At 37.4% G+C, this 22,570-nt stretch overlaps 1 protein-coding gene across 1 annotated transcript in view; it reads right to left on the bottom strand.

The window, feature by feature from the left end:
- The window catches only part of DARS1 (aspartyl-tRNA synthetase 1), a 69,314-nt gene that overhangs the window by 36,561 nt on the left and 10,183 nt on the right, over positions 1–22,570 (bottom strand). The window contains exon 4 of the mRNA XM_061439076.1: positions 14,276–14,378. Within this exon, the coding sequence (XP_061295060.1) occupies positions 14,276–14,378 (103 nt within the window). The remainder of the gene's footprint in view (positions 1–14,275; positions 14,379–22,570) is intronic.

Raw genomic sequence — 22,570 nt, 5'->3', positions numbered from 1 at the left:
TTAAAATTGCAATGTTCAATAATGTATAAATTTAAAATTCTAGGTTCCCTATCATATACTGAACTCCCTCTTCCTCTAATCACTGCTTTCTATACTTCTCTACATTTTTTCTCATTTACAAAAAATATGTAATGTACCTACAGTAGTTTTGTTCATTTTCTCCGTATTTTTTAAGTTTGAAGAAGCAGTTTTATTTCTACAGCTTAAATGAAATTGATCTTAATATATATAAATACCTAACATAGTATTATTTCCATGTCACTTTCGCAATTTCCGTTTATGTTCTAGTTCCCATGTGAAGTGCTTTACACATATATCATCTTGCTTAAACCTCACAAAGGCCTACAAGGTAGGTATACTACCATTTTACAGTTGAAAAAACTGAGACTGAAAGGTCAAGTAACTAGCCCAAGATCACACAGCTAGTAAGGTCAGGTACAGATTACTGCACTAAACAGTTCTGTTACAGACTCACAAATCAGCCTCCAAATTTAAATACTCCAGAATGCATCGTCAGCTTACTTTGAAATAATTCATTCTCATTCTTAGAAGTTCATGAGCTGCCAGATTCCTTTAGAGCTTATGTGAAATAAAGTAGAAATAACAGGCCCTTCACAAATAGCTTTCAAAATGCCTAAGAGTCATGCTGCCTTTTCTGGTAATGCTGATGTATCCTGAGGTCCTGCTGTTGCCAGACTCAACATATATTCATCAGAATCTCTGCATAAGACAACATTAAGTTATTACTTAATAACGTAGAAGAATTAATCCCATAAACTGGCATCTAGTGACACCAGATTTTCAACCTACTTTTAAAGCACTTATTTATCAAGGTTTTCAATGCAAATTTTGAACTGGGCAGGACCAGATATAGAAGTTCTGTTTCTGATCCAATAGATAAGTACCTCATTCCAACAAAGAGGTATAAACCATCTAAGTACAGTTGTTCAAAGGGCTGCAATCTAGAACAGTGTACTGCTGCTAAGTCACTTCAGTCGTGTCCGACTCTGTGCGACCCCACAGACGGCAGCCCACCAGGCTCCCCCATCTCTGGGATTCTCCAGGCAAGAACACTGGAGTGGGTTGCCATTTCCTTCTCCAATGCATGAAAGTGAAAAGTGAAAGTGAAGCTGCTCAGTCGTGTCCAACTGTCAGTGACACCATGGACTGCAGCCTACCAAGCTCCTCCCATGGGATTTTCCAGGCAAAAGTACTGGAGTGGGTTGCCATTGCCTTCTCCCAGAACAGAGTACAACCAGCCTATGTTCATCAATTAATCCACATGATGCTCAAGAGGTACCCAAATGCCCACCAGTGTCTGGGCCTCAACTTAGATGGTGTATAAAAATACTTCCATCACAGGACCTGTAACATGTCTCTTCATGGAAGTTGTTTATTTTTTGTCCTCTCCCCAAATTAAGCTCCTTTTTTGATTATTATGTGCTATTTAGTGTCACTAAATAACTAAGCCCAGAAGAGTGCCTGGACCAGAGCAGAGGTAAATTTTCTAAATCACTGAACCTTCTTCTGAGTATTATTTTGCTATTTATAGTTCTAAAAATTAATGCGCAAACTGAAGATTTAGCTTATTAACTAAGTAAAAGTTATTTTCAGGTGAAAGATCTAGAAAGGAAAGAAAATAATCAAACTTGTAAGTAGGTAGGTGACTCACCAGAGAATGAGAAACACACTTGTGACTCACCAGCTACCAATAAATAACCTAACCACAATGACTAATACGAAGAAAAAGAAAATAAAACATACACATATTTTTCTGCAAATATTACAGCCTGAAAAGACTTTTTATTTTTTTTTTTCAGAATCCAAACATCTCTATGCTGCTGTGGGTTACACAAACATAAATAGCAAAATAGAATTTTTAACTTTAACATCAGTTCTTTAAATGAACTGTAGGCTTCTGCACTGAGTCACTATGATTTTAATTTTAAACTTCAAAAACCTGTGTTTACATTTACTCCAGTTGTTAAAAGCAGTCAATACACAAAGGCCTACAGGGGTGCCTTTAAAAAAACTTGCCTTTACAAGACTCAATCATAACTAATACAGATTACTCTTTCATTATTTTTAAATGTCACTAAATAAACAGTTTTAAAAAGAAAAAAAGGGATGACTTGCCTCAGTTCTAACTCCAGCTACTAAATATTGGGACATTAATGTCAACATAAGATGGGGATCCAGAAACATTGGTTTAGATGGGTATCCCATCTTCCTGCTTCCAGATAAATTTCATTTAAAGATCTCAAACCATTTCGGATACACAATTAAGAACCTGTTCTTAAAGACCTTTAGGGAATTAGATGTGCCAACCTTCCTATGTAACTCATTTAGTTGTTTCATTTCTATATGCATTCAACCATGAGAAAATTGATCCTTCCAACAAAGTGATTAAAATAATGTGTTGAAGAGTCCTGTGACACTTAAATCCAATTAATGAGTCAACTTTTCGGATTAGTATATTGATGAATTGGATATTCCCAGGAAAGATAATATGGGGAAAACAACTGACCCCATATTGTTAATGTTGCTCTTAAGGAAAATACTAAAACGCTAGAAACTGTTAGTGGTACAATCTACTCAGTAAGGCAAAAATAAGCACCTAAGATTTAATATCTTAAGTAAATGCTAAGATAGTTATCTACTTAAGATATTAAAAGTGACCTCATAGTTTGCCTTTGAAATGATTACGAAACCCCAGCTGGAACAATCTGATTTGATATTTTTAATAGTGGAGTCCTTGCTTCTTTCCACCTGGTATATGGCCAGAGGGAATAGAGTGAAATGTAGGGCCTCATGGAATTAACATATAAATACCATTTTTCTCCCACTTTTTGTGTGGGACATGTTTTAAATGTCCAATATCTTTGCAGTATTCAAGATGGAAACACCTGGAGAATAAATAAACAGTCCTTAGGCACTCCCCTCGTACTAAAGATAATTACAAGCATTTAATATAAAAATCTAAGCATGAAAATCAAATAAGGATTAGAAATGGCCTTTTTCTCATGAACATATTTTCTGCTATGCTATTTTCCAAACCACAGATTCTAGCAGAATCTTTAGTTGGCTAACTAAACTGCTAGTCTGCCAAAGTGAATGTTACTAAATATTCATTTGAATTACCTCATGCTTCACTGATCTTCAAATTTCTAAAGCAAAAAAATCTATAAGGATTTTTTCTTTATTTAAGTAAGTATCAGAATCCATTAAAATTTATATGTTGCTGCTAATATGTGTTTTCAATCATAACAGAAGGCTAATAATATATTGGGACTTCCCTGGTAGCTCAAAAGGTAAAGAATCTGCCTGCAATGTGGGAGACCCAAGTTCAATCCCTGGGTTGGGAAGATCCTCTGGAGAAGGGCATGGCAACCTACTCCAGTATTCTTGCCTGGAGAATCCCATGGACAGAGGAGGCTGGCAGGCTATAGTCCACAGAATCGGAAAGAGTCAGACAAGACTAAGCGCCTAACATACAGAATAATATATTCAGCAATGGAACCCACAGAATTTTCCAAATTTTTATTTTCTTATTATAGTTATACTCAGAAACAAGGGATAAAGAGGAATGAAATCCTGAAGAGTTCAGTGAAACAATGAAGACAGAAGCAACCTATAAACCTCTACTTTCATTATAAAGTAGAATACAGTCTCCTAGGCCCAGCTGGGGAATAAAAATCAATTTTTCAGCCATAAAAACACAATACACTCTTTAAACCTGGTGTTAGATTATGGCAATAGTAGTATATGGGACAAGGAGTTAGTAAGAAGCGTGCAGGGCAAAAGAAACAAAGAGAACAGTGGATAAGGATGTAGTGGAAGTAGTTCTAGGAATGGAACTGGGGTTGTGTGAGGTCAAAAGGGGACAGAAAAAACTGGAAGAAAGTGGGGAGATTTCCCTCCTCCAGAGTATCTTCCTGACCCAGGGACTGAACCTGTGTCTCCTTGCATTGGCAGGTGAATTCTTTACCACTGAGTCACCTGGGAAGCCCAGACAGAGAACAGATACTGGAGTTTAAAATGAAATTCTAACAAGCAAAATCAAGCCTGTGGCCACAGCAGTGAGTTACAAAAGTGAAGCAATGGCGAAGATGGTGGGGGAAAAGTAAGAAATTTCAAGGCCAACTTTTTCCATATGGTAGTCACTTGAAAACATTTAACATGAGACAATGACTTGGAATAGGAGGAACAGAATTCTATCAAGCCAGAAAAAGAAAATGGTTTCAGTAAAACAATCTATTTCAGTCTTTGGCTTTCATGAACTCAAAAGGGTGGAACTTCTCTCCAATTTACTCAACATCATCTAAGCAAGTTTAGGAGACACTGTCCAAATCCCTCTCCCCTTGTTCACTGCTAACTGAGCCCCACCCAGCTCAGTTTTCACCTTTACCTGGCCAGGTGTTCTAAGGGAAGGTGAACCTATCCTAGCTCTGGAGAGTGAATTGTGTTTAGTCCCAGCCCACCCTGGGAATTGATTCCAGACCAATGGTGTTTTTTCCATATAGTTTCTCAAACTAGAAACTTTGAAGCCATTCTCCACTTCTTTCTTTTCCTTACCTACACACATCAGCAGCCAGCAAACAGATAAGATTCTTACATTTGGACCCAGTCACTGTGCAAGCATCATTATCTCTTTTAAGAGTATAGTTTTGCTTTAACACTTGTTTTGAAAACGTGAATTAATTCTAACCAACTGATGTACTGGGATTTCCCCAGTGGCTCAGTGGTAAAGAATCCTCCTGCAATGCAAGAGACACAGGATTTGAGAGTTCCATTCCTGGGTTGGGAAGATCCTGGAGGAGGAGGAAATGGCAGCCCACTCTGTATTCTTGTCTGGAGAATATCATGGACAAAGGGGCCTGGCAGGCTATAGTCCCTAGGATCGCAAAGAGTCAGATGCGTCTGAGCACACACGCAATGCACAACTGATGTATTAAATGTCAATCTGAGAATAATGAGAATTTGTGCTTGCCTACACCAGATTTCATCAGCGAGAAACACTAGGTCAATGCAGAAACTGTACTCAGGTGAACTGAGCCAAATAGGAATACACAAAACATACACACCTCGATCATCTACCTGTGTTATAAGCCACACTCATTCACATCAGCTAGTCTAACTTTCCTTCTGGCTTCAGACAGCCTTTCTTGTACCATTACACAACAATTTACAAGCTACAACTCTTCTGATATCCACTTCCACTCAGAAACAGTGAGTCTTTTTAAAGATAAAGTGAAATATTCATGTAATTCTCAACATTCAATATGTATAAAACTATTTTATGGTTTTAAAAAAATTAGGTTCTTTTTATAAAACTGTATCACTGATGTTTTTGACTATTGTGCTGTATACCTATTTTCTGCACAAATCTTGAGGTTTTTATTGCATAATTTTGCATAGCACGGTGATTTTTAGGAAAGTATTTATTACAACAACAGAACTGACTGAATATTAGCACCACTCTACAAAAAGTTAACCCAAAAGGACACCCATACCACAATGTCCAAGATCTCTTCCCTTGCTGACAACAGAGCAATTCTATCAGTACAAGTATGTTACAAAGGGCCTAATATGTTAAGGAACAGCATTAGTTACCCAGCTAAACTTTTTCATTTCCTTCCCAAGTCCAGAATCTTGGTAAAGGATAAATTCTTATTTTAGATTCTGAGGGTGGTTTAATTTCCACATCAGTTCCGTGTATCACATAGCTGCTTTGTTGAGTGACTGCATTTTTATTTCTTACAAGAGTGAAAAGAACATGTAAAATGCCCTGTGTGGCAGTGCTGCTGCTGCTAAGTGAAGTGAAGTGAAAGTCACTCAGTTGTGTCCGACTCTTTGTGACCCCATGGACTGTAGACTGCCAGGCTCCTCTGTCTATGGGATTCTCCAGGCAAGAATACTGGAGTGGGTAGCCGTTTCCTTCTCCAGGGTATTCTTCCCAACTCAGGAATCGAACGCTGGTCTCCTGCATTGCAGGCGGATTCCTCACCATCTGAGCCACCAGGGAAGCCCAATGATGATAAGCAAAAGCCAAAAGATTAAGCAAAAACAGATGTAAATTTGCCTACTGAGCTTTAGGCTTCATATTTATACTTATAGCTATCAAATATTTTTATATTGAAATTATTCAAAAAAATAACTGTTTTTTGCAAACATGAAACTCTCGACCCCCTCTTCCCTACTGTTTTTATTGCATGCTTTTAAACTACTGGGCAATTTCTGCTTTATGAACGGCAACTACTGCTTTATGCTAGAGGAGATACGCTCATTAATATTACTGATGGCTAGAAAAACATTTAATTCCTCCTTTGGAACTGTCTCTAGCATCAATTTATGACTCAACACAAAAGTCTTTTTTATTACTTTAGTATCAGCTGTACTTCTTAAAACCAAAATTATTATTTTTCATCAGTTTTGGTTCTCAATAACTTGGGGACAATAAATAAAAGTCACTATCACCCTCAAGAAATAAAACAGCTATCTACTTTTGAGGATGTATACCAGAATAAACTGCACACTCCAGAAAACGTATTTTTGAGGCAAAAAAGCAATAGGGCTTCCTTTTCCCAGTCACCAACACATTTCAATAACATTAAAGCTGTATTCTAAGTGAGCTATCTATATTGTGGAAGGCTTTGAACGAGTATCTTTATACAATCTTAGAGAGGCAGGATGACATAGGAGAAATAGAAGAAGCATGAGCCTAGTATTGAGGCTCTTATCTGTAAAATGAATAGACAAGAGGAAAAAAAAAAAAGACAAAAGGGTATCTATACCTCACAGTGCTGTTATGAGGCTCAGGGGGAAAAATCCAAGTACTGTACTTTGCTGCTCCATACTGAATATACAGTAATAGTCAGCTGTTATTGCTGCTACTGTTACAAGCAAATCTGTTGTTTCCCCTGTACATGAGATAGGGAAGCTACTGGTGGTACTACACTGAACCTTTACTGGGGTGCACCCCATAAACATAAAAGTTCATGGTAGCCACTGGAAAGCTTGGCAAAATAGAGCAAGAGCAATCACCATACTCAATTTTAATTGTAGATTAAGTTTCTTAAATATTAAAAATATTATTTCATATGCAATAAAAGTCCAAGTATATGTGTGTGGGGGAGGGAGCTTTTTTCCATGGTCCTTCTTTAAAAAAAATCTATGGCATGCCCATTCAGGGATGCCCCCCTCCCCCCGCTAAAAAATCTAAGGCACCTGTTATAGAGGTCACCCATCATTATTCGGAGAAGGCAATGGCAACCCACTCCAGTACTAGCCTGGAAAATCCCATGGGCGGAACAGCCTGGTAGGCTGTAGTCCAAGGGGCTGTGAAGTCAGACACGACTGAGTGACTTCACTTTCACTTTTCACTTTCATGCACTGGGGAAGGAAATGGCAGCCCACTCCACTGTTCTTGCCTGGAGAATCCCAGGGACGGCGGAGCCTGGTGGGCTGCCGACTATGGGGTCGCACAGAGTCAGAAACGACTGAAGCGAATTAGCAGCAGCAGCAGCATTATTCATATAATCTGCTTAATATACACAAGATAATGATGGAAGGTTAGCAAAATAAGCTTTGTAGCAATAGTGATTTTTACCTTTTGTTTTTCCAGTGGTCATGTATGGATGTGAGAGTTGGACTGTGAAGAAAGCTGAGTGCCGAAGAATTGATGCTTTTGAACTGTGGTGTTGGAGAAGACTCTTGAGTGTCCCTTGGACTGCAAGGAGATCCAACCAGTCCATCCTAAAGGAGACCAGTCCTGGGTGTTCATTGGAAGGGCTGATGCTGAGGCTGAAACTCCAATACTTTGGCCACCTCATGCGAAGAGTTGACTCATTGGAAAAGACTCTGATGCTGGGAGGGATTGGGGGCAGGAGGGGAAGGGGACAACAGAGGATGAGATGGCTGGATGGCATCACTGACCTGATGCACATGAATTTGGGTGAACTCCGGGAGTTGGTGACGGACAGGGAGGCCTGGCGTGCTGCGATTCATGGGGTCGCAAAGAGTCGGACACAACTGAGCAACTGAACTGAACTGAACTGAAACACTACAGATTTAAGCCCTTCAAAAGCCCTTAAGCTTTATTATACTAGATTGTCACAACAAAGGTCTAAAATGTGTAAGAAATCCTACACTATATTGATATATGCTGACTGTTACTTGTTAACAATAAGGATAAAGTTGAGAGCTGAAAGCTAGGTGATGACTAAATTATCATTTTAGGCAGTCATTATTTCATGTTTTTCAGAACAATTTCCACATTACTCCTATTTACCCCCTTTACCCCTCCCCCTCAAAATCAGTGATTGTGAAAATGATACTATTCTAAGTTTTTCTTTCTGCATCTTTATATATTCTAAAAAAACCCAAAAACTATTAAAATTTAGACACTTATAGAAACTTGAATATCAAAGGTTTTCAGCAAAACTGCCAATAAACTTGTTAGCTTTCTGGTTGTGAGAAATTATTTGTTGAATCTTACTGTACTCAGTGAGAAATGTGGTCCATAGACTTACACAGCTACTCACATTCAAATGAATAATTTTTAAACCTGCGCAAGGTATAATAAAAGATTAGGTTGAAAAGAGGACAAAAAGCTATAAAGTTGCTATGAAGTTGCTGCATGCTAGTTTTTCTAGTAATGTACCAACACAAAATACTTCAGTGATACAAATTCAATAAACAATTCATTGAAGCAAAGAACTCAAAATGCCCAAACATGAGACACCATATATTTGCCAATTACATCAAAATAGCATCCCCAAAACATCAACTGTGCATAGATTTTTAAAAATAATACACCACCTTAATAAAAATCTGCACTCCAATTCTAAGGCAGGCACAAGCTTGGTTTATATGTCAAGTAACTTCCTTCAATTACAGTGAATTAGCACTACATCCAACCTCAGACTTTAGTATTTCTCAGGCAAGCTGAAATAAAGATGTTTAAAGAAGGGTCTTAGTTGTGAAGAATGAATAAGACTAACATACAAGTAAACAAGTTATGAAGTCATGTGCCTAACTAGTAAGGAGCCAAGTCTCTGGGCTCTATTACACGCCATTGTTCACTGGCACTTCAGTTTGGTTTCTACATCATCTTAGTAGTTCCACGATAACTTATTTTGTGAACTCAATTTTCTTCACCAAAATCCCAGGAATTTTAAATTCAAAATAAGCTTGGTAAGAATTAAGCACTACTCAATGTGGTCTCTTTACAATATCAGGGACCCTCAGCGAACACTTAATTTTATCAGGTTACTTAAATACATACAAATATAAAATTAGTAGAAGTAAATGCCTTATTGTCACAGCCCTTAACTTTAAATCGAAGTGAATTTTTACAGTCTGGTTTTTTTTTTTGGCTGTGCTGCACGGCCTGTGGGATTATCCTAATTTTCAGACCAGAGATTGAACCTGATCCTTCGTCAGTGAAAGCGAGTAGTTCTACCTTTGGACTGCTAGGGAACTCCCCCTCAAGGTGAATTTTTAAAGAAAATAAAAGCAAATATTAAAACCCATAAAATTCAAATTAATAATATCACATTAAAGTTTGTTAGAAGTAAATTCCTGACATTTGTTTTACTGTATAAAGCTGTAGACTCATGTACACTTCTGGATTTAATTTTCTGTATCCTTAATACTAGTAATATAAACAATGATTGTTCACAATTACATAAAACATTAACTTTGAGGTTGGTTCAGGATAATTAGGCCTCATAATTAACCAAAGTACTGCAAAGAGCAATCCAAGAATGACAATTTATCAGTAGATGACTTTATAAAATCATAGTGTTCCAGTCAGAGTTAATAATGTAGTATGTTCACTGATATCTGAATCAAACAGGTGTCTAATCTGATAAAATACGAGAACTGTAAACAGAAACATTTTCCCTAGTATGGAAACTATTGTACTATTAGTTATCTGCTGCCTCTATACAGATGAAAACAGGATTCAATAAGTCTGCTTGAGCAGCACAGACTTAAGAAACCTAAGGAGTAAGTAACTGCCAAGTACCACCAAATAACTCGCTTAGCAGGTCACTTTTCAAACTACAATGAAATCTTCATTTGTACAGAACATGGATATTGTTGGCTTCAGTTGACATGAACACAATTTACACAGCAGCTCTCTTCTGTAAGTCAGCCTATAAAATGATATGACATAGTATTTTTTATGTATCTTTAAGATAATAATTTTTAAATTTTTATTTTAAAATAAAAAAAAGAGGTCACTGTAGATATGGAGAGACTATCCCATTTGAAGCATATATATTGAGAAGTGGTAGGAAATAACAGGAGAAACTGGGAGGCAGAATTAATATTGGACATAGTTGGAAATAGGAAGCCACTGAAAATTTTAGATAAAAATAGCACTTAGAAACCTCTGGCATGTGTGGACTTTTTAAGAAAAGGATTTTGAAGGATGATGAAAAAAATCAACCTTTTTCCAAAAAAAGTTCTGAAAGTTCTTTAGAATTTACAACTTTACCTGATCTATTATTATTCATGAATAGAGCAGGTAATTTTCAAAGCAAAATTTTTCTGTTCTTGATTTTCTTCTTTTAAAACTGGTACTTTGAATATAAGATTGTACTGCTGGCTTTCTGTTAGAAAGGACATGTGCTTTAGACTTGTTACCAAGAAACATCAGGATTTCTGAACTACCTTAGAAGTATAGAAAATCACATAAAAAAAGATAAGCTGACTGATATATCAAGAAATCACATTCCTAAGAAAATTATCTTATCAACCAGCCACAAAAATTAAAAGCTTATCTTCTTTCACCATAAAGAGTCATGAGAATTTTCCTTTTTCATAAAGTAGCAAAAGCTATTAACACATATATTCTTACTCAGGCAAGATACCTTAACATGTAAGTAGTGCCAAAAGTTAAATAATTGTAACTTAAGTACTACATGTTAAACCTATTGTATAAAATTGACTCCATTCACTTGTATATAACCAGTTAAAGGCTTTATAATTTGCAACAGCTCTATTATGAAACCATCTTTTACCACACATTACTAATTATATAAAATGCAGTTTTTAAAATGGACTAAAAATAGTTACATGTACTTTTCTGGTTGAAAAAAGGATTCAAGTCTTCCCTAGTGGTCCAGTGGCTAACTCTATGTTCCCAATGCAGGGGGCTTGGGTCTGATTCCTGGTCAAGGAACTAGATTCCACATGCTGCAACTAAAGATCTGCACACTGCAGCTAAGATCTGGTACAGCCAAATAAATGAACTAGTTAATTTAAAAAAAGGAAAAGAAATCAAAGTCACATCATGACAGTGAAATAGTGAAAGTCACTCAGTCATGTCCGATTCTTTGCGACCCCGTGGACTACAGCCCACCAGGCTCCTGTACTTTTCTACAAGAAAGAGTACTGGAGTGGGTAGCCATTCCCTTGTCCAGGGGATCTTCCCAACTGAGGGATTGAACCCAGGTCTCCTGCAATGCAGGCAGATTCTTTACTGATTGAGCCACCAGGGAAGTCTTGGTTAATACTCAAACTTGAATTGTAAAATCAGATCTTGAAATTCCTTGGTGATTCAGTGGTTGGGACTCAGTGCTTTCACTGCTGTAGGCCTAATGGGCCCCGGTTCAATCCCTGGTCAGAGAACCAGTACCCCTGGGTCGCAAGCAGCCAAAACAAAAACAAAAGAAAAAGGTTAAAATCAGGTCTATAGATAGATCATGACTGAGTTTAATCTACTTCAGGATTATGAAATCCAGATTAAATTATCTGAATTCTTCCCTTATTCTAAAAAGAAAACAAAGGTCACCCATACACTATACCATTTAGACGAAAGCCTTTCTTTAACATTCATTATAAAGGCATTGCTTCCCAGGTGGCTCAGTGGTAAAGAATCTGCTTGCCAATGCAGGAAGATTCAATCCCTGGGTTGGGAAGATCCCCTGGAAAAGGAAATGGCAACCCCCTCCAGTATTCTTGCCTGGGAAAACCCACAAAGAGAGGAGCCTGGTGAGCTACAGTTCATGGGGTCGCAAAAGAGTTGGATATGACTTAGCAACTAAATGACAAGGGCATCAGTGAACTAAGTTCTGTGTGCAAGTATGTTTTCTAGCTGGTAAGCTGTGGTTGACATCTGATATGGTCAACTGCTGTCAGTTAATCAAGTTCCAGGAGTTTCTGAGAAGATCCAAAATAAGAAATAAGAAATAACTATTTGTAGACTACTTTAATGTGTCTGCCTCTAAAGATATCAAATGAAGTTACTGTTCTCTTGATATTAGAATGACTCTTAAGTGATTAATAGCAAATGGGATTTCCAAAAGACTTTCAGACTGCTAATCTTTTAAGAATGTAATACTGAGGTTATAATGCAGTTTAAATAAAAAATACATTTGATATAAAACTGTCAGCTCTATGTTTGGCTGAGCCCCTCTGCTGTTCACCTGAAACACTGTTAACTGGTTATACCGCAGGACAAAACAAAAAATTAAAAAAAAAAAAACAACCAAAACCCCAAACTGTCAGCTTCATATATTAGTTTTCAGAACCAATTTAACATATAAGAGACAGAAGCTGTTAGGGGAAACACTGACTGAAACCACCCACCCCGACCAGGCACCACTGTAATCATTTGCGTGAGTTATTTTATGACAGGAGGTCCTGGTAAGGAACAAGCCACCACCAATCAGAAGAACTCGGGAAAAGTCAAAAGGAGGCGCCATAAATCCTACCAACCTCCCAGAATCCTCCTTGCTGGAAGCCCTCTTGGCTGAGCAGTGCACCCTGAGTCTGGAGACTAACCCCAGCACCATGAAACCTGAGGTGGAAAGCACATGGCAGAGCACTCCTCCTGGGTCCCCTTACCTTCCTGCTCTCCACCCAGGTACCCCTTACCAATACAGTCTCTTGCTTTGTCAGCACGTGCATTTCCTTGGACAATTCATTTCCAAGTGTTACACAAGCGCCCACTCTCAGGCCCTAAAAAGGGTCCCCCTTCCTGTAACAAAGTCCTAAAGGTTGTTTGTTGACTTGAAGCCAACTTTTCTCCAGTATTTTCCAGTATATTAAATATAATTAAGCATATACATCTGTGGTTTTCAGGGGCTCTTACAGAAGCCTCACTGTAAGATAGTTTATTTCTAGGAACCAAGTTTATTTATGTCCTATTTCATAGGATACAGATTGACCTGAAAAGGCTAGGTGACAAAGGCACCCCCACAAGCATATACCCTTAAAGACTAGGGATGAAAACAGCAAAATGAATCACCAAAAGATACAGAAAAGATGAAAGTGACAGTCTCTCAGTAGCAGGGCTGTGAGATAGGGAGGGGTGGGGCCAGTGGTTCTAGTAGTACTGATACATCTGAGCTCATCAGAGATGAACAATGTAAATAATGGATGTAAATAATGGGCTGGAGTCTTTAAACCAGAGGGCAGGTATTGTCATGATACTATCAGACTAAATTTGATAAATAAATCTGTAAACCAAAACCAGTTGCTAAGCAGTGACTGTATGTAGACGATTGTGCTGAGGGAGTCAGGGAGGGTCAAACATAAAATTAAAATATTAAATTAGATCAGTTTTTTGTTTCTTTCTAGTTCTAAAATCGACAATTCTATCTGTGTTAACTCATCTTTAAAGTGTATACACATAAAGAGCAGAGATATCCTAATCCTATATCCTGCCCCTTACAAATGAACAAAACAATAAGCTTCTGCAGGAACCCTGGGCCAGGAAGTAATACTTCTGTGGGGGGAAAAAGGCAAGCTTTATTTAAAAAACAAAAACCCTTTTGGTGTCCAAGTTAAAAGCTGTGACATGTTAAAACAATTGTGTTACTTCCTTCAGGATGGAATCATTTGCAAAATTCCACTCTCATTATTTTAAACACTTCTGTTATTCAGTTAGAAAACTTGTTGCTTAATATGCAAATCTTAAACTAGGAAAGGGAGGGAGGAAATGAAGCTCAACAAACACAACAAAATAAAGTTGCTTTGCAGTGTTGAGGCTGCCAGGCTTTTTGTTACTCTACTTGAAAGTAAATGTGACTTGTCTGTAGAGAGTGCTGCTTCAGCAGTTCCAAATGAATTTCAAGCTTGTGCTCCATATTTTCTCTTTTGTAAGTTTAATGTATTCAGCAACACTGAACTGACAATTTAAATAACTACATTTTTAAACAAACGAAGCATTGATGTTAATGTATGAAAATGGTCCAAAGCCCTGGGAGTCTTGGTTCCCACCATTGTTTATTCTGACAACAGGATATAATTGCTTACTTACTTGGCAGCAAATTTAACCATCTGCTTGCTTGCATGGTCTCCTACCGCCACAAGAGCCTGGACATTAAACTGCTGCTGTCGTAGGACTAAGAAACACTGCTTTCCTGAAAAAGACAAAAAGTATACAAGTGTATTAAGGACATGCTAGTTTTATACCATGCTAGTTCAGGTTTTACAAAGAAGAAAAATGTTTTCCTATTTAAAAACTGGGTCCAAATTTACTATACTCAATAGGGCCATACACATGGGAATTTGGCTTTGACAGCCAAAATACTCATACGCAATTGACAGGCTAAAACCCAAGTTCCTCCTATGCTTTTAAAATGTTATTGAGAACGTAAGCAAATCATCAATTTCAAAAAACATTATTTATCAAGAGAATTATTTTGTGATTGTACGTACTTACTAAACAAATTTCAAATAACTTCAGATCACTTTCACCATTCATTCAAAAGCTAGTATATTTTATAGGCAAAGGTACTATGCTAACCATCAAAGGAGCCTCAAATGATGCAACTATGAGAGCTTAGTCACAGGAACTTAAATGTTCTTTGCAGGTGGTTCCTTTCTTTCCAAAGTACATTTTAAAAAGCATTTAGAATAACAGACTAGCTTATCTCATATTGTATTTTACTCATTTCTTTATGATCTTCCTAATCTTTCATCCTATATGTTACTTTTTTTTAAACCCCCAATAATTCACTTTGTCTATAAAAGATCATTCTCTTTATGCCCTAAAACCAGTATTATTTCTGTGTTAATTCTGAGCCTCGTGATTCTCTCTTCTTTCATAAGGAACTATCATTCCTTATTATTAACCTTTTGAAAGACAGTCATAATAGATCCAGTCACTATCCTTGTGGCAACTCTTTTTTTCTAAAAAGATTCTTTTTACAAGTCTCTGATCACATTTTGGGACACTACTTCCTCATAAAACAAGTTAAATCTTTTCTAGACCACTTTTCTTATCAGATTTTCTTTCAAAACATCAAGATTTTGGGGGGGGCGGTTTAAAATGAGAATTATCTTTTACACGGAGAATTAGCTTTGCCCCTTACTCCCTCCCCTAAAAAAGCAAAAGATGCAAGCAGACTTGCAGTTAATACATTCAACATACAGTTTTAAAATGCAAATCTGACAGCAATCATGTTAAAAAAAAAGGCTACAGAGTGCCAACACAGACACAATTTATGGACTTCCAAATCATGTACGATTGACATATTTTTATACTACATAGATACCATTTCCCCTTTCCTTTGGCGTATGATCCAGTTACTAAGTAAAATCTCTCTCTTTTTAAAAATTATTTAATTATTTTTGGCTGCACTGGGTCTTTGTTGCTGCAGGTTTTCTTTCTCAAGTTGTGGTGAGAGGAGGCTGCTCTTCGTTGCAGTGTGCAGGCTTCTCGTGGTGGCTTCTCTCGTTGCAGAGCGTGGATTCCAGGTGTGTGGGCTCAGCAGTTGCAGTGTGTGAGCTCCAGAGTGCAGCTTCAGTAGCTGTGGCACACAGACTTAGTTGCCTGGCTGCATGTGGGATCTTCCTGGGCTAGGCATCAAACCTGTGTTCTCTGCATTGGCAGGTGGATTCTTAGCCAGTGGATTTCAAGGGAAGCTCTAAGCAAAATCTTAAAAAAGAAAACTACGTGAGCTGTACAAATTCAAAGGGATTTTCAAGATGCTGAATTGATAAAGATTGTTACTCTAGAGAAATCTGCAGATGAATCAAATGACATTATCCCAAGAACTACTGAAATTATAGTTAGATATTAGCTCACTCAGAACAGAATGTTAACAGGAAATAAAAGGTAATGTGCATGACTTAGTAAGCATTTTAGCTGCTCTAATAGTGCAGACAGAGGAGCACTGACTGGGCTGCACTACAAAGCAATCTTGTGATGAACTGCAATGCTAGACAAAAACCCTGGGAGAGAACAGAGAGCTCCATAGTACTTACAAAGGGTGACCATGTCTTTAGGTTAGCACTAAGGGGTGACATGTAGTGGAAAGGTTTGGCAAAGAGTAAAAGCTTTTACATCAAAAGATATGGGATCATATCCCGTTACTTCCTATAAGGGGCCTGCTGCTGCTGCTAAGTCACTTCAGTCGTGTCCGACTCTGTGTGACCCCATAGACGGCAGCCCACCAGGCTCCACCATCCCTGGGATTCTCCAGGCAAGAACACTGGAGTGGGTTGCCATTTCCTTCTCCAATGCATGAAAGTGAAAAGTGAAAGTGAAGTTGCTCAGTCGTGTCCGACTCTTTGCGACCCAATGGACTGCAGCCTACCAGGCTCCTCCGTCCATGGGATTTTCCAGGCAAAGTACTGGACTGGGCCTACCAGAATATTAATTATGTCTCAGTTATTCATCTGCAAAATGAAGAAAATAACAGCATATTACTCATGGGGTTTTCTTGAATTTTCATCTATACTCTTGAGGATTATATAATAAGTTTATAATTGTGACAAACACCCAATTAATGTTAACTGTAAACTAGTATTACTACCTTTTAACTATTATCATTACTAATAGCACTACTGCCACTGCCTACTTATTTGAGGACTATGAAAACTGGCTGCCCAGGTGGCACCAGTGGTAAAGAACCTGTCTGCCAATGCAGGAGATGCAAAAGACGCAGGTTTGATCCCTGGGTCGGAAAGATCCCATGAAGCAGGAAATGGCAACCCACTCCAGTATTCTTGCCTGGAAACTTCCATGGACAGAAGAGCCTGGCAGGCTCTAGTCCGTGGATCGCAGAGTCGGACATGACAGCATGCATGCACTGCACGACCATTTCTATTTCACAGCTGGATCACTATGTCCAAAAGCTATGGTGGGTGTTGGGAACACAAAGTATGTATTTGTTAGACACCCATGACAGACTGTTATGTGAACAAAGTGATAAAGCCAATCATAATTTTAAGAGATATTAAAATTGACTGCATAAAAAAACCCACCAAAATATGAAATTGTATAGGAAGAAAAACACCAAAAAATGTGGCTACTAATGGATGGTGAAATCATGGAGAATTATACTGTTCTTCATATTTTCTGAACTTTCTACAATAAGCATGTACTATTTTTTTTAATCAGAAAAAATATATATATTTTTTTTTCAGAAAAAATAATTTTTATGAGACCAATAAAGTCCGGGTTAAAAGAAAATTGTGGCCATGTTCCAGATTCAACACAGGAGATAAGCAGAACTATGTACTCAGGAGTACATAGAACCAAGCATACTCCTAAGAGCTAACATGCCTTCTACGAAACAGAAATCATGAAATCAATGATTATGAGTGAAGCGAACAATGTTCACTGTTCTCTTTTAATGTTTAATGTATTTAGTCTACGTAATTTTAAATTTTTAATCTTTAAAAAAAAAAACCAATAGATGAAAGGAAAGGGGAGGTGAGACCAATGTATGATGAGTTGCTTCAGTTGTGTCCGACTCTTTGCGACTCCATGAACTGTAGTCCACCAGGCTCCTTTGTCCATGGGATTCTCCAGGTGAGAATACTGGAGTGGGTTGCCATGCCCTTCTCCAGGGGATATTCCCAACCCAGGGATCGAACCCTTGTCTCTTAGGTCTCCTGCACTGGCAGGCAGGTTCTTTACAACTAGCGCCACCTGGGATGTCCAAGACCAATACCATCAGCATACTATAAAGCCACAGTAAGTAAAAATGTACAGAAACAGGCAGATCAATGCAGCATAAAAAAGAACTGAGAAGATGCCCTATTAGAGCAAAGAGATTTTAATTCTAGTGGAATTCAGGAGATAACTAAAAAACCGAGCAATACAATAGAAAAGGGGAGGACTTTCTAAGTTTGAAAATTATAGAAATGCCTATGCATAAAAATTAAAAAACCACTCTGGGAAAAATATCTACGAATGACATATAACTTATATGAGTTAATATCTTTAATACATAAAGATCTTAAAGATGTATAAGTAAAGAACACTGAGATCCCAATGGGTAATGGACTAGAACAAATAATCTAAAAGAAAAACACCCTAGTAAGTATTCATGGCAGATAGACGGGGAAACAGTGGAAACAGTGGCTGACTTTATTTTTCTGGGCTCCAAAATCACTGCAGATGGTGACTGCAGCCATGAAATTAAAAGACGCTTACTCCTTGGAAGGCAAGTTATGACCAACCTAGACAGCGTATTAAAAAGCAGAGACATTACTTTCTCAACAAAGGTCCGTCTAGTCAAGGCTATGGTTTTTCCAATGGTCATGTATGGATGTGAGAGTTGGACTGTGAAGAAAGCTGAGCGCCGAAGAATTGATGCTTTTGAACTGTGGTGTTGGAGAAGACTCTTGAGAGTCCCTTAGACTGCAAGGAGATCCAACCAGTCCACCCTAAAGGAGACCAGTCCTGGGTGTTCATTGGAAGGACTGATGTTGAGGCTGAAACTCCAATACTTTGGCCACCTGATGTGAAGAGCTGATTCATTGGAAAAGACCCTGATGCTGGGAAAGATTGAGGGCAGGAGGAGAAGGGGATGAAAGAGGATGAGATGATTGGATGGCATCATCGACTCAATGGACATGGGTTTGGGTGGACTCCGGGAGTTGGTGACAGACAGGGAGGCCTGGTGTGCTGCGGTTCATGGGGTTGCAAAGAGTCAGACACGACTGAGCAACTGAACTGAACTGAAGTAAACATAAGGAGAAAAATGTTACTGGAAATGAAACTATTGTAAGTTGAAACAAATACGGATTACGACACATACCTCTCATACTAGAATAAATTTAAAAATATACACTATTATTCAATGTTCAGAAGAATTAAGTGAAAACCGTTCCTTCATAACTTGTCCATAGCAAGATAGGCTTGTACAATGCTTTCAGAGATCAATTTGGCAATGGGCTTAAAACATTCTGATTCAAAAAATATGTTTCTTAGAATGTATGTTAAGAAAATTAAATAGGGAACGTCTTACTGACAAAGCTGTTCATTATAGCATTATTTAAATAAAAGAAATAAGGTTTAACATCACCCCATATCTATGTAATTTTCACTAGTAGAACAGATCTACATATGACTCTAATGCTATGGTCCCAAGTTTTCTGTGTTCAAAGCACTTTCAAATACTAGAACCTTGATGGTACATTCAAAAAGATTTTTAAAAGACTTAAAAAATCAGTATTGGTTTCCTGGTAAACAGAGCTGTCCACTCAGACCCCCTCTATTAAGTGCTTTTGACACCAAGTTCTTGAAAGGTGTTAGTAAACTAAATTGTTCTTTCTTTGACTCTGGTCAGTGATACACTGCACAGCGTGATCTGCTCAGTTCAATGTCCTAAAAGGCATTTTCCTATACACTGGTGTGTGAGTGTGTGTGACTCCTTTTACACAAATTTAAAAACAAAGGATATGCTCATACTTGTAAATGCACTTTTCTTCCTGAGAGAATACACAAGAAACAAAACCGGTTTTTTGAGGGGTGGGGAGAGGAATAGACTGGAGCTAGATTTGTGATATTTTTATTTTTCTTCCTTTTTAAAAACTGAAGAATAGTTGATTTACAACACTGTGTTAATTTCAGGTGTACAGCAAAGTAGAGACAGGTAGATACATAAAACAGATAGGTAGATAAATGGCACATCTTCTTTATCCATTCATCTGGTGATGGCCACTTAGGCTGCTTCCGTGTCTTACTTATTGTAAACAGTGCCGCTTATGAACAATGGGGTGCGTGTATCTATCTTTATGAACTAGTTTTTGTCTTTTCTGGATACATGCCCAGGTGTGGGATTGCTGGATCATAGTGTAGCTCTAATGTTCATCTTACATCTTTCTGAACTATAGGATGTTAATTTTTACTATAGCAATATATTATTTTTTATTCTAAGAAGCAATTACATAATTTCTCAGTTTAGCAAAGAGTTCTCATTACTTAAGTTAATACAAGAACTTTATATGACAGATTAATCAATTGCTATATGACCCTAATGCTGGGAAAGACTGAAGGCAGGAGGAGAAGGGAACAAGGGAGAATGAGATGTTGGATGGCGTCATGACTCAATGGATGAGTTTGAGCAAACTGGGAGATAGTGAAGGGAGAGGGAAGCCTGGAATGCTGTAGTCCATGGGGTTGCAGAGTCTAGAGATGACTGAGTGACTGAACAATTTATCTTTCTTCATGGAATGCCCCAGCAGAAGTGAGTTTATAGAAAGGAAAAGTCAGTGTTCAAAACAACAAAATGAATTCACTATTTTTAAATATTTTCAGTCCTCAGCAGTTAAAAATTTGTGTTGTACTTTTATTCTTAAGTTTTTAGAAGAAGCAGTTTCTTAAATTTACAGAAGAAGCCCGTTTTAGAAAAGTGTAAAGTTGGAAACCTTCCTTTATAGCATCAAGTGCAATCTTTATTTCTAAGCTGAAGAACAAACATGGTACATAGTCAAGACAAAAGGTTTACTCTTATCTCCACTTCAGTGATGGCTCAATAAAGAAGTAAGCCTTGGTGGAAGAACCAGTTATCAAAGATGTGAGGCAATCTTAGTTTTCATCTATTCCTACTGTCCTTTAGCTTGCCAAGCTCCTGAATTTATTAGATGATGTATGTTCACTTCCTAACACCCAACATTAACATCTTCCTTCACTGCTTATGTTAATCAATTATGGAATAAACCACAAAGACCTATATGTTTTAAAATACTTTCCATTTATTATTTTCCCTGAAATATTCTTATATGGATATAAGTTGAGGTTTTGATTCTTGGTATTAAAAATTCTAAGGGTTTCTCTGGTGACTCGGTGGTAAAAATACACCTGTCAATGCAGGAGATGTGGGTTTGATCCCTTGGTCAGGAAGATCTCCTGGAGAAGGAAATGGCAACCCACTCCAGTATTTTTGCCTGGAAAATCCCATGGACAGAGAAGCCTTGTGGGCTATAGTCCACAGAAGGTGGCGAAGGGTCGGACAAGACTTACTGACTAAATACAACAACAAATAAAAATTCTCTCTGACCACCTAAATAAATCAGCTCTTTTGAAAGTATAAGTTAAGGTTTTAGGAAGAATAATCTTGGGCCAATGACTTCATGCAGTATGTATAAAATTTGAAAGGAATCATACATATTTCAATTACTTTCATTTCAAGGATTTATATTGATTAATTTATTTTAATTGGAGGCTAATTACTTTATAATATTGTGGTGGTTTCTGCCATACATTCACATGAATCAGCCATTTCAATTACTTTCAATAAGCACTTAAGCTTTCACAATCAAAGAAACTAATGCTAAATGTTTCATTAAGAATTAAAAACTTCCCCTTACTTCTATATAAAACTCTTGATTTTAGGGATTTGATACATAAACCTATTGTGAGAAATCTGATTTGTAATCTTTAAAAATACGTAAAATACTGCTCTTAATTTGAGGAGAAAAATATACAAATATTTGTTATATAAACAGACTAAAGGCTCCCCCCCCCAACAGAATTCTAGCTGTCATATTTTTGACACTTTAATTTCCTTATTCATGGTTTTTCAGCACTTTACTTGAAACTGACAGCATTTGTAGTTTTTCTAAGTCCAATTTTAATGTGCTACTACTTCTGGAGTTAAAACACATGAATGATTCCTAATCAGTCATATTTATTGTCATTATAAATTTTCCATGTAAGGAAGAAGGGAGTAGCAGCAACCAGGATTCTGAAATTCAAAGATTTATCTTTTTCAAATAATCTTATCAGAAATAAAAAGCACTGACAATCATTACTGCCAAGAGTGTGAAGCAAGTGGTACTGTCACACACTTGGGGGAATATAACTGAGTATAGCATTTCAGGAGTGTAATCTGGTACTGGAAAATTTTAATATGCATATGCCAACCCTTCAACCCAGCAATTTAATACTTTGGAGAAATACTGCCTAATGTAGATCTGTAACCGATATCATGGAAGTATCTCCAAGAAACATTGTTAACTGAAAAAAAAAAAAAAAGGTATAGAAACCATGTATAAATATAGTATCATCTACATAAGACAAATTAAAACACATACAAAACAAAATCATATATGTATGTATGTGTATGCATATGTGCATTAAAAATAAAGATTTGGCGGGGAAGACACTGACAAACTATTAAGAATTAATGGCAAAGGCTGGGGCAAAGGATACGCAGTAGAGAAGAAAAAGGAAGATATTATTTGTACTCTTTGAAAAATCCATGTGAAAACATTAACGTATTACCTGGTTAACTTACAACTTACACACACACACGTATCCGAACTTAAAAACAAAGTAGGATCTTCTAAGTAAAAATTATAAAAACCAGAT

This window comes from Bos javanicus, chromosome 2 (genome assembly GCF_032452875.1).
Source record: "Bos javanicus breed banteng chromosome 2, ARS-OSU_banteng_1.0, whole genome shotgun sequence".
Classification (NCBI taxonomy): Eukaryota; Metazoa; Chordata; class Mammalia; order Artiodactyla; family Bovidae; genus Bos; species Bos javanicus.
The sequence above is the reverse complement of the archived record's forward strand: the minus strand, read 5'-3'. Positions and strand labels throughout refer to the sequence as shown.